General features: G+C 53.0%; 1 protein-coding gene across 1 annotated transcript in view; it reads left to right on the top strand.

The window, feature by feature from the left end:
* Window positions 1-13,307, top strand: part of LOC139240867 (natural resistance-associated macrophage protein 2-like) — a 413,050-nt gene extending 399,743 nt beyond the window's left edge. The window contains exon 17 of the mRNA XM_070869364.1: window positions 13,138-13,307. Coding sequence (XP_070725465.1) covers window positions 13,138-13,185 — 48 coding nt within the window. The 3' untranslated portion in view covers window positions 13,186-13,307. The remainder of the gene's footprint in view (window positions 1-13,137) is intronic.
* Window positions 13,308-14,203: the final 896 nt, after the last annotated feature.

Here is a 14,203-nt window from a genome sequence, read left to right as displayed (position 1 = left end):
TCACTCACTGTAACCACATTAGTGACTGAACATCAAAAACATGTCTGGCACTGCGTCCAAATGGTGTCTTTCCCGCACGACTCAGACTTGGAGTCCAGGGAAAGGGACGTGGAAACCCCTCCCGAAGATGCACCATTGCTCAATCTTACCCTGCACAGCATCAGAAGCATCCACCCTGCATGTTTCGAACAGTGAGTTCGAGGGGCTGATACAGGGAGCCAAAGTGCGCAGGAAGGATTCTTCTCATTTTAATTTGATTTTTTTTTGTTAAATTTTAAAAGAAAAATCTGCGTGAAACTGCAAGGGAGGGTGTGGCAGAGGGCAGCAGAGAGACACATAGAAGGACATAAATTTGGAGAATAGGTAAAAAGAGTCTTTCCTCATTCTAATTTGATTTTTAAACGCGACTGCAAACTAAACCTATTTGGATGATACGGATAGGAAGTAGAGTGAGGAGGGAAACAGGTTAAAGGTGAGGAGGCTCCTGGTCGCTTGACAACCATCCTTTGGGGCGGGGTTGGATTGAGGATGAAGCATTGGGTGAATGACAACAGAGCAAGGAGGTGGGAGAATTCAGGGGCTGGACGGGTAGGTGAAAGGGGAAACGGTGGAGCAGTGAAGGGGTGGTTTTTATCCTAATGGCTATGATCATATATTAAAAGTATGTGGCACAGATCATTAATTGTAAGATGCAAACTGACAGCCCTGCCCCTAACCGTCTCCCACTGCTGAAGGAAGGCCTTGGTCCCTGAGCTCCCGCTCGCCCTCTCAATGGCAGCTAGGTCGCAATCCGAGGCCTCGTCCAGCCGCTCCCTCGACGGCTCTCCGCAAAGGCTGCTGGTCGCCAGCAAACCACGCATCACCCGCGCTCTCATTGGTGGGCTCCAAAAAGCTTCATTTCCCATCGCGTGGCGGCAGTTCAAGCAGGAACTGACGGTGCGCGGCAATCTGCTGATAGACTGTGATAAGCACCTGACATCGGGAGTGTCAACCCTGAGCCAGGGTCACACACACACCCCACACTGACCCCACACACACCCCACACACTGACCCCACCCACACCCCACACGGTCGCCACACACTGACCCCACACACTGACCCCACACACACCCCACACGGTCCCCACACACTGACCCCACACACACCCCACACACTGACCCCACCCACACCCCACACGGTCCCCACACACACCTCACACACTGACCCCACCCACACCCCACACGGTCCCCACACACTGACCCCACACACACCCCACACACTGACCCCACCCACACCCCACACGGTCCCCACACACACCCCACACACTGACCCCACCCACACCCCACACGGTCCCCACACACTGACCCCACACACACCCCACACACTGACCCCACCCACACCCCACACGGTCCCCACACACTGACCCCACACTGACCCCACACACACCCCACACTGACCCCACACACACCCCACACTGACCCCACACACACCCCACACTGACCCCACACACTGACCCCACACACTGACCCCACAAACTGACCCCACCCACCCCACACACACACCCCACACTGACCCCACACACACCCCACACACTGACCCCACCCACACCCCACACGGTCCCCACACACTGACCCCACACACCCACACACACACACACCCCACACACTGACCCCACCCACCCACACACACACACACACACACACCCCACACGGTCCCCACACACTGACCCCACACACTGACCCCACCCACCCCACACACACACCCCACACACTGACCCCACCCACCCACACACACACACACCCCACACTGACCCCACACACACCCCACACACTGACCCCACCCACACCCCACACGGTCCCCACACACACCCCACACACTGACCCCACACACCCACACACACACACACCCCAAACACTGACCCCACCCACACCCCACACGGTCCCCACACACACCCCACACACTGACCCCACACACCCACACACACACACACCCCACACACACACCCCACACACTGACCCCACACACCCACACACACACACACCCCACACTGACCCCACACACACCCCACACACTGACCCCACCCACACCCCACACGGTCCCCACACACACCCCACACACTGACCCCACACACCCACACACACACACACCCCAAACACTGACCCCACCCACACCCCACACGGTCCCCACACACACCCCACACACTGACCCCACCCACCCACACACACACACACCCCAAACACTGACCCCACACACACCCCACACACTGACCCCACACACACCCCACACTGTCCCCACACACACCCAACACACTGACCCCACCCACCCACACACACACACACCCCACACACTGACCCCACACACACCCCACACACTGACCCCACCCTCCCACACACACACCCCACACACTGACCCCACACACACACCCCACACTGACCCCACCCACCCACACACACTGACCCCACACACACCCCACACACTGACCCCACCCACCCACACACATACACACCCACACACTGATCCCACACACACCCCACACTGTCCCCACACACACCCCACACACTGACCCCACACACACACCCCACACTGACCCCACCCACCCACACACACTGACCCCACACACACCCCACACTGTCCCCACACACACACACCCCACACACTGACCCCACACACACCCCACACTGTCCCCACACACACCCCACACACTGACCCCACCCACCCACACACACACCCCACACACTGACCCCACACACACTGACCCCACCCACCCACACACACACACACACACACTGACCCCACACACACCCCACACTGAGCCCACACACACCCCACACACTGACCCCACCCACCCACACACCCACACACTGATCCCACCCACCCACACACACACACACCCCACACACCGATCCCACCCACCCACACCCACACACACCCCATACACTGACCCCACCCACCCACACACACACACACACACACACCCCACACACTGATCCCACACCCACACACACCCCATACACTGACCCCACCCACACACACACACACACACACACACACCCCACACACTGACCCCACCCACCCACACACACACACACCCCACACACTGACCCCAGCCACCCACACACACACACACCCCACACACTGACCCCACACACCCACACACACACACACCCCAAACACTGACCCCACACACACCCCACACACTGACCCCACCCACCCACACACACACACACACACACACACACACACACACCACACACTGACCCCACCCACCCACACACACACACCCCACACACTGACCCCACCCACACCCCACACGGTCCCCACACACACCCCACACACTGACCCCACCCACCCACACACCCCAAACACTGACCCCACACACACCCCACACACTGACCCCACCCACACACACACACACCCCACACACTGACCCCACACACTGACCCCACCCACACACACCCCACACACTGACCCCACACACACCCCACGCACTGACCCCACACACACACACACCCCACACACTGACCCCACACACACCCCACACTGTCCCCACACACACCCAACACACTGACCCCACCCACACACACACACACCCCACACACTGACCCCACACACTGACCCCACCCACCCACACACACACACACCCCACACACTGACCCCACACACACACCCCACACTGTCCCCACACACACCCCACACACTGACCCCACACACACCCCACACTGTCCCCACACACTGACCCCACCCACCTACACACACACCCCACACACTAACCCCACACACTGACCCCACCCACCCACACACATACACACCCACACACTGACCCCACACACCCCACACTGTCCCCACGCACACCCCACACACTGACCCCACCCACCCACACACACACACAACCCACACACTGACCCCACACACACCCCACACTGTCCCCACACATACACACACCCCACACACACCCCACACTGTCCCCAAACACACCCCACACACTGACCCCACCCACCCACACACACACCCCACACACTGACCCTACACACACCCCACACACTGACCCCACCCACCCACACACACACACACACACACTGACCCCACACACACCCCACACTGACCCCACACACACGCCACACACTGACCCCACACACACACACACCCCACACACTGACCCCACACACACCCCACACTGACCTCACACACACCCCACACACTGACCCCACACACACCCCACACACTGATCCCACCCACCCACACACACACACACACACCCCACACACACACCGTCCCCACACACACACACACACTCCGCGCACACCTCACACACACCCCCCCCACACACACACACACCCCACACTGTTCCCACCCACACACACCCCACACGCACACACACACCCCACACACCCCCCCCCCACACACACACCCCACACACACCTGCCACATCCATACACACACCCACACACATCCCCCACACTGTCCCCACCCACACACCTCATACACACACACACCCCACACACACAGCCCACACACACACCCCCTACACTGTCCCCACCCACACACACACCCTCCACCCTCCGCACACACCCCCCCCACACCCTCTGCAGACACCCCCCACCCACCCCACACCCCCCCCATCCCACACCCTCCCCACACACAGGCCCCACCCTCCCCACACAGCACATGTTCACTGATGTATGGGAGGGCAGACTGCTGAAGATGAGTTATTGAAAGCCCATATCCACTTGCTCCACAAATCTCTCCAATGCGACATCTGCATCTCCAAAATGGGCATCTGACTATCCAAGGTGGAGCACAGGTTTGAACCCAGAGTCTGCATGGCAGCCATTTGAGCTTCCACTAAAGCTGCAAAGCGTGCGGACGTGGACTCCAGCTGTGAGGGCCCGACGGCAGTGACCCTGGAGGTGACCACACTCTCCAAGGATGATTGCAGAGTGCTGATGGCCTGGGCGATGGCACCATAAAGTCTGGATGTGGACTCCTCTATACATTCAGCCATGGTGGTGAAACTCCTTGGCAGGATTTCCAATACCTTGTCTAGCTGTTTGTGTGAGCCCCTGAAGTCCTCTTCTCTGCCCTGCTCAGCAGAGCTGGGGGACAGACCTAACTCTCCAGCAAGCTGTCTCCTGGGCTGTCCCTGCCACTATGACCTGCTCCTGCGCACGAGTGCTGTGTGCACCCCAGCGTGCACACCCCTCTACCTCACTCTCGAACCCAGTCGAGGTGTCATCTCAGTGAAAATGCCTCCTCAAACGGAATCTCCCCCTCTCAGCTGTCTTCTTTAGGAGGTCCCTGGCTATTGAGATGGACCGAAAGGAAGGAGAAAAGGGAGAAGAGTTAGGACTGCATTGAGAAGCCTCCACAGTTGCTGGTGACAGTTTAATTGAATGTCGTCAGGCTGGCTGAATGTGTGTTTTTCCAGTACTGAATGAAGGGCTACAAGTGAAACCCCCAGTTTTGAAATGCCTGATACACATGCTCTGACAGGCCCACAAATCTCCATTGCTTGCTGCTCCACTTTGCTCGGGATCATGAGATGATCTGGCCCTCCCCTGGTCTTTTATTCCGCTCATGATTATTGTGTGGCATCTTGTCCTGTAGAAAGGAAGTCAGTGAGTGGCTGCTGGAAGGTGAAAGCAGGGGCCTACGCTGGTGGTGCATAGACAGACAGAGGAAGCAAGGTGCAAGCAGGAGCCGGAGGTGTTTTGTGGGAAGCCTCACCCTCACCTCTTCCACATATCGGCAGTGGCATGTATTCAACCAGCATTGTAACCCATGTATAATCTGACCTAAGTTGTACACTGTGAGAACAATGACCACTAGGTGGTGAACGTGTGGGAGACACTCCTAACCTGGACCTTCAGGTATAAAAGGGGAAGCTCCACCCACCTTCATCACTTGAGTGCTAAGGAATAAAGGACAGGTCACAGACTGACCTTCTCTCAAGCATGGGCCTTGTGTGCATTTATACTGTATAGTAAGGACGTATTAATGGCGACGAGAAACTGGGATTTAAACCACGCGAGCATGGCCACTAGCAGAACAGACGAGAGGTACTGTGTTAAGGAATGGTTGGGACAGAGATTCAACATTGTTAAAGCAGCACACAGTTCTCCAGGCAGAAAAGGGCAGTCGGGCATGCCCCAACATGTAGTCGAACCCAGAGGGGGAGTTCGACAGAGACAATGGCAAGCTGAACGGCGATTCACACCATTGCAAGGGACAATGCGGCCATCAACACCTGTTAATGGCGCGTTCAAGGACAGTCACAGGGACAGTCAGGGACGATCGACTGGCAAGGGACCTTTTGTTTCCAACAGCAGCTCATGTTGGAGGCGTGGAGACATACATTCAGCCGGAGTTTGCAGAGATGAGCAAAATACCTGCAGAAATTGCAGAAATGGACACTGGGGGAAATCGCTGGAAGCTGAAGTTCAGCGAGTTCATGTGGAGCATGTATACAGTTCATACACCAGGACGCCACCGATAATGATGAAAGTGCTCCTCAATGGCATCCCAGTATCAATGGAGCTAGATACGGGGGCCAGCCAGTCCCTGATGGGTATCAAACAGTTCGAAAAGTTGTGGGCGTCCAAGGCCAGGAGGCCAAAATTATCGTCGATTGACGCACAGCTACGGACTTACACAAAGCAGATCATTCCGGTGCTAGGCAGCGCCACGGTAGTCGTGACCCACAAAGAATCGGAGAACAGGTTGCCACTCTGGATTGTCCCAGGGGACGGTCCCGCACTACTGGGGAGGAGTTGGCTTGCTGTCATGAACTGGAAATGGGGCGATGTCAATGCAATTTCCTCTATGGAGCGAGTATCATGCTCACAGATCCTGGACAAATTTGACTCATTATTTCAACCCGGCATCGGCACTTTCATGGGGGCCAAGGTAGTGATTCACATAAACCCGGACGCCAGGCCAGTACACCACAAGGCCAGAGCGGTGCCGTACGTGATGCGGGAAAAGATAGAAGGCGAATTGGACCGCCTGCTGAGGGAAGGCATCATCTCGCCAGTCGAATTCAGTGACTGGGCGAGCCCGATTGTGCCAGTGCTCAAGGCGGATGGGTCGGTCAGGATATGTGGTGATTACAAGGCCACCATCAATCGGGTGTCACTCCAAGACCAGTACCCGCTACCGAGAGCGGAGGACCTCTTTACGACGCTATCCGGTGGCAAACTTTTTTCAAAATTGGACCTGACCTCAGCTTACATGACCCAGGAGCTGGCGAGTGAGTCGAAGAAGCTGACCTCCATCACGACACACAAGGGGTTGTTTAAGTACAACAGATGTCCGTTCGGGATTCGCTCGGCCGCCGCGATCTTCCAACAAAATATGGAAAGCCTCCGCAAGTCGATTCCAGGGATGGTGGTTTTTCAGGACAACATCCTCATCACGGGTTACGATACTGAAGAACACCTCCACAACCTGGAGGAGGTGCTACGCAGACTGGACCGGGTAGGGCTGCGACTGAAAAAGGTGAAGTGCGTCTTTCGAGCTCCAGAGGTAGAATTCCTGGGGATGAGAGTAGCAGCAGACGGGATCAGACCTACTGCGTCCAAGACAGAAGTGATCCAGAGAGCACCCAGACCCCGTAACACGACGGAGCTGCGTTCGTTCCTGGGGCTCCTGAACTATTTTGGTAACTTTCTTCCCAAATTGAGCACACTGTTAGAGCCGCTACACGTGCTCCTACGCAAAGGTCGCGAATGGGTCTGGGGGGACAGCCAGGAAAGGGCTTTTAATAGAGCACGCAATTTGTTATGTTCCAACACTCTGTTAACACTATACGACCCATGTAAGAAACTTGTGTTAACGTGCGATGCGTCGTCCTATGGGGTCTGGTTTGTGTTGCAGCATGTCAATGTCAAGGGTCAGTTACAGCCGGTAGCTTATGCCTCCAGGAGTCTGTCCCAGGCAGAAAGGGGTTACGGGATGGTAGAAAAGGAGGCGCTCGCATGTGTATATGCGGTAAAGAAAATGCACCAGTACCTGTTTGGCAGGAAATTTGAGTTGGAGACAGATCACAAACCCCTAACGTCCCTTTTGGCCGACAACAAGGCCATAAATGCAAACGCATCGGCTCGTGTACAGAGATGGGCACTCACGTTAGCTGCCGATGACTATACAATTCGGCACAGACCGGGCACCGAAAACTGCGCCGATGCACTCAGCAGGCTCCCACTAGCCACCACTGAGGGGGCTACCGAGCGTGGTGCTGAGATGGTCATGGCTGTTGAAGCTTTCGGAAGCGAAGGCTCACCGGTGACAGCCCATCAGATTAAAGTCTGGACAATTAGAGACCCGCTACTGTCTCGAGTAAAGAAATGTGTCCTGAATGGGGACTGGGCAGCCACATACAGGGCATGCCCTGAGAAATTTAAACCATTTCACAGGCGCAGGGATGAACTCTCGATTCAGGCCGATTGCCTACTGTGGGGAAACCGCATAGTCATGCCCCAGATGGGCAGAGAGGTGTTCATCAGAGAACTCCACAATGAGCACCCGGGCATTGTCATGATGAAGGCAATTGCCAGGTCACACGTTTGGTGGCCAGGGATAGATGCAGACCTGGAACTTTGTGTTCGCAGGTGCAACACGTGTGCCCAGCTGGGAAATGCGCCCAGGGAAGCCCCCCTTAGCCCCTGGCCATGGCCCGCCAAGCCTTGGTCACGCATCCATGTGGACTACGCAAGTCCTTTCATGGGAAAAATGTTTTTGGTTGTCATAGACGCCTACTCCAAATGGATCGAGTGTGACATTTTAAATTCAAGCACATCCTCTGCCACGGTAGAAAGTCTACGGGCAATGTTCGCCGCCCACGGTCTACCGGACGTCTTGGTCAGCGACAATGGCCCGTGCTTCACAAGCACTGAATTCCAGGACTTCATGGCAGGCAATGGAATTAACCATGTTAGAACGGCACCATTCAAGCCGGCCTCAAACGGCCAGGCGGAACAAGCAGTGCAGATAATCAAACAGGGGATGCTCAGAATCCAAGGAAGTTCCCTACAAAGGCACTTATCACGCCTCCTGTTGGCCTATAGATCCCGACCACACTCGCTCACAGGGGTTCCACCCGCAGAGCTGCTAATGAAAAGGACACTGAAAACCCGGCTATCCCTTATACACCCCACCATGAAAGAAATTGTCGAGAGCAGGCGCCAGTCACAATATCACTACCATGAAAGGAATGCGAGGGTGCGATGTATTGATGTAAATGACCCTGTTTTTGTCCTCAACTACGCTGCAGGGCCCAAATGGCTCGCAGGCACTGTGTTTGCCAAAGAGGGAAATAGGATTCTGGTAGTTAAACTTACCAATGGACAAATCTGCCGCAAACACGTGGATCAAACAAAAAGGAGGTTCAGCAACCCCATAGAAGAAGCAGAGGAAGAACACGATGTAGAGTTCACTCCACCACAGGTGACCGCACACCGGAACCAAAGGGAGGAGAGCCCAGTCACTGTGGGCAGTCCGGATAGGCCTGAGGCACCGCAAACAGCAGACACTCAGGCCAGCGCCCAACAACTGGAGCCCCTACTCAGGCGCTCTACAAGAGAGCATAAACCACTCGAGAGACTCAACCTGTGATCCCAATAAGACTTTGGGGGGGAGGTGATGTCATGTATTCAACCAGCATTGTAACCCATGTATAATCTGACCTAAGTTGTACACTGTGAGAACAATGACCACTAGGTGGGAGACACTCCTAACCTGGACCTTCAGGTATAAAAGGGGAAGCTCCACCCACCTTCATCACTTGAGTGCTAAGGAATAAAGGACAGGTCACAGACTGACCTTCTCTCAAGCATGGGCCTCGTGTGCATTTATACTGTGTAGTAAGGACATATCAGGCAGCATAACTAAAACTGCCATTTTCCACCTCCGTAACATCGCCTGCCTCAGCTCTTCTGCTGCTGAAACCCTCATCCGTGCCTTTGTTACCGCTCGACTCGCTGCTTCACTCTCCCAGGTATTGGTCCTTGGCTGAGGGCAGGCACTGGGGCCACGCTCATGCTATTTAGCTACAGCCCCGCTCCATCATTGCTTCTCCTGTGAGTTGTGGCCGACTCAACTACTCCTCGCAGACACCATCGGCATCTGAGGAGCTCCCGACCAACTCACAGGTTTGGACCCTACTGAGTACACGCCTACCATCCGTCCCCTCTAAGCAGCACGGTGTGCCTGTCCCAGAACCAGCTTTTCATCGAGCCCATTCGATCCCGTTGGCATCTCGGCCTCCGTTCGGTCGTCGGCCCCGCTCAGCGGTGCCAGGTGAATGTAAGCATCGCCTCCCCAAGGATGATTGGGCATTATCTGGACATTGTATTTTTAATATTTCTCACTGCACAAAGAGCTGGCAGCCTGTTGTGGGAGGGGCACAGGTATTTTTCCATGTTGTACCCACAACCCACATCTGATGGGCGGGTTGGTCTGGGACAAATTACAATGGCCAGAAAGCAACTCATCACAGGTAATGAGCAAAGATGGAGGGTCCATTGTTCAGCAATGTGAACTCATCAGAGCTAGATCAGATATGAACTGGTCAGTGATCAAGCCATTACCTGAATGAGATAACCCCAAGAGGCGGGAAACTAGAACAAAATAAAGCCATTAAGCTCCAGACGGTTGGAAGTGAAAACCCATTACCTGCCATCACTGGAATACTCATGGGCCACTCAGACAGAAGCCTCAAAACAAGGAAAACTTTATTGAGCAGGAAGAAGCAAACAGACTGCAGATATAAAAGGTGGCCGCGTGGCCATGGCTCTCTCTCTTTTGCTCTCGCTTGCTTCACCTCTACAATGTAATAAGAGAGGATTAATTAACAATCTTGTTGTGCGAGGCCCCTTCGGGAAGAGTGACCATAATATGGTAGAATTCTTCATTAAGCTGGAGAGCGACACAGTTAATTCAGAGACTAGGGACCTGAACTTAAGGAAAGGTAACTTCGATGGTATGAGACGTGAATTGGCTAGAATAGACTGGCGAATGATACTTAAAGGGTTGACGGTGGATAGGCAATGGCAAACATTTAAAGATCACATGGATGAACTTCAACAATTGTACATCCCTGTCTGGAGTAAAAATAAAATGGGGAAGGTGGCTCAACCGTGGCTAACAAGGGAAATTAAGGATAGTGTTAAATCCAAGGAAGAGGCATATGAATTGGCCAGAAAAAGCAGCAAACCTGAGGACTGGGAGAATTTTGTAATACAGCAGAGGAGGACAAAGGGTTTAATTAGAAGGGGGAAATAGAGTATGAGAGGAAGCTTGCTGGGAACATAAAACCTGACTGCAAAAGCTTCTATAGATGTGTGAAGAGAAAAAGATTAGTGAAGACAAATGTAGGTCCCTTGCAGTCAGATTCAGGTGAATTTATAATGGGGAACAAAGAAATGGCGGACCAGTTAAACAGATACTTTGGTTCTGTCTTCACGAAGGAAGACACAAATAACCTTCCGGAAATACTAGGGGACCGAGGATCTCGTGAGAAGGAGGAACTGAAAGAAATCCTTATTAGGAAGGAAATTGTGTTCGGGAAATTGATGGGATTGAAGGCCAATAAATCCCCAAGCCTGATTGTCTGCATCTCAGAGTACTTAAGGAAGTAGCTCTAGAAATAATGGATGCATTGGTGATCATTTTCTAACAGTCTATCGACTCTGGATTAGTTCCTATGGACTGGAGGATAGCTAATGTAACACCACTTTTTAAAAAAGGAGAGAGAGAAAACGGGTAATTATAGACCGGTTAGCCTGACATCAGTAGTGGGGAAAATGTTGGAATCAATTATTAAAGATGAAATAGCAGCACATTTGGAAAGCAGTAACAGGATCGGTCCAAGTCAGCATGGATTTATGAAAGGGAAATCATGCTTGACAAATCTTCTAGAAATTTTTGAGGATGTAACTTGTAGAGTGGACAAGGGAGAACCAGTGGATGTGGTGTATTTGGACTTTCAAAAGGCTTTTGACAAGATCCCACACAAGAGATTGGTGTGCAAAATCAAAGCACATGGTATTGGGGGTAATGTAGTGACGTGGATTGAGAACTAGTTGGCAGACAGGGAGCAGAGTGTCGGGATAAACGAGTCCTTTTCAGAATGGCAGGCAGTGACTAGTGGGGTACTGCAAGGTTCAGTGCTGGGACCCCAGCTATTTACAATATACATTAATGATTTAGATGAAGGAATTGAATGTAATATCTCCAAGTTTGCAGATGACACTAAGCTGGATGGTGGTGTGAGCTGTGAGGAGGACGCTAAGAGGCTGCAGGGTGACTTGGACAGGTTAGGTGAGTGGGCAAATGCATGGCAGATGCAGTATAATGTGGATAAATGTGAGGTTATCCACTTTGGTGGTAAAAACAGGAAGGCAGAATCTGAATGGTGACAGATTAGTAAAAGGGGAGGTGCAACGAGACCTGGGTGTCATTGTACATCAGTCATTGAAAGTTGGCATGCAGGTACAGCAGGCGGTGAAGAAGGCAAATGGCATTTTGCCCTTCATAGCGAGAGGCTTTGAATATAGGAGCAGGGAAGTCTTATTACAGTTGTACAGAGCCTTGGTGAGGCCACACCTGGAATATTGTGCACAGTTTTGGTCTCCTAATCTGAGGAAGGACGTGCTTGCTATTGAGGGAGTGCAGCGAAGGTTCAACAGACTGATGCCCCGGATGGCAGGACTGACATATGAAGAAAGACTGGATCGACTCGGCTTATATTGAATGGAATTTAGAAGAATGAGAGGGGATCTCATAGAAACATATAAAATTCTGACGGGATTGGACAGGTTCGATGCAGGAAGAATGTTCCCGATGTTGGGGAAGTCCAGAACCAGGGGACACAGTCTAAGGATAAGGGGTAAGCCATTTTGGACCGAGATGAGGAGAAACTTCTTCACTCAGAGAGTTATGAGCATGTGGAATTCTCGACCACAGAAAGTTGTTGAGGCCAGTTTGTTAGATATATTCAAAAGGGAATTAGATGTGGCCCTTACAGCTAAAGGGATCAAGGGGTATGGAGAAAATGCAGGAATGGGGTACTGAAGTGCATGATTAGCCATGATCATATTGAATGGTGGTGCAGGCTCGAAGGGCCGAATGGCCTACTCCTGCATCTATTTTCTATGTTTCTAGGACCGAGCATTCCATCTGGGACAGAGAGAAGAAACCACCAATGAGTAACCAGAGCCTCGCTATTCAACTGTGGAGCTAATCTTGAGACTGGGACTTGGATACTATAGACAGTATGGAACGAGAAGAGACACGTTTTCACCAGGAGAAGCAGCGAGTAAGCCAACGAATCGGTGAGCATCATCCCTGTCCACGCATCTTTAAGATCACAGCCACTGTGTGAGGAAGTGTGTGTTCTCCCCATCCCCACTCCGCCCCTGTGTCTGTCTCTCGCTTAGAAGGGTTTTAGTGGGGAGGTTTTGCTGCGAGGACCATAGGGGTACACCCAGCTGGTCGGTACAGATTCGGGGGTACACTGTGGATCCGAGGAGAGGGTTTAGACATTGGGTACTTTGCGATAGGGGCAGTTTAGACACGCCAGGGTATTGGATTGTACTGCATCGTCACTATATTTACTTGTAGTTTTGCTGTGTTGAGGTAGCTTTAATAAAGCATTGATGGTTGAGACCGAGGTATTTGTCCATGACTCATTCATCTGATCAGTACAGTAATCACTCCCAGGTCTAGAACTAGTATAACGTGGGGGTGCGTCGAAAACACCTGAGGGAAACCACTTACATGAAAGCAGCTGGGGGAATCATGGCGGGCACGTGGTGTGTGTAATGGCCCCCAATGATCTGTCCGCTCAGGTCGTCAGCTTGTTGAGGTAACACTCAACATGCTGGCTCAGTTGCTTTTCAACCAAGACCACTCTGGTTCTTCTAATGAGTCGAGTCGGGTAGGTCTTAATTCAACATCAGGTCTTTATTTCTTGAGCACATACCCTGGAGAGGTCTCGATTTCTCTTCACACCTTCCCAACTGCAAGAGAAATGCAGGGAACAGCACCAACCCTTGTACATGGCCTTCTTTGACCTTACAAAGGCCTTTGACACTGTTAACCGCAAGGGACTATGGAGCGTCCTCCTACATTTCAGCTGCCCCCCAAAAGTTTGTCGGCATCCTCCGCCTGCTCCACGATGACATGCAGGCCGTGATCCTGACCAATGGATCCACCACAGACCTAATCC

This window comes from Pristiophorus japonicus, chromosome X (genome assembly GCF_044704955.1).
Source record: "Pristiophorus japonicus isolate sPriJap1 chromosome X, sPriJap1.hap1, whole genome shotgun sequence".
NCBI lineage: Eukaryota > Metazoa > Chordata > Chondrichthyes > Pristiophoridae > Pristiophorus > Pristiophorus japonicus.
The sequence above is the reverse complement of the archived record's forward strand: the minus strand, read 5'-3'. Positions and strand labels throughout refer to the sequence as shown.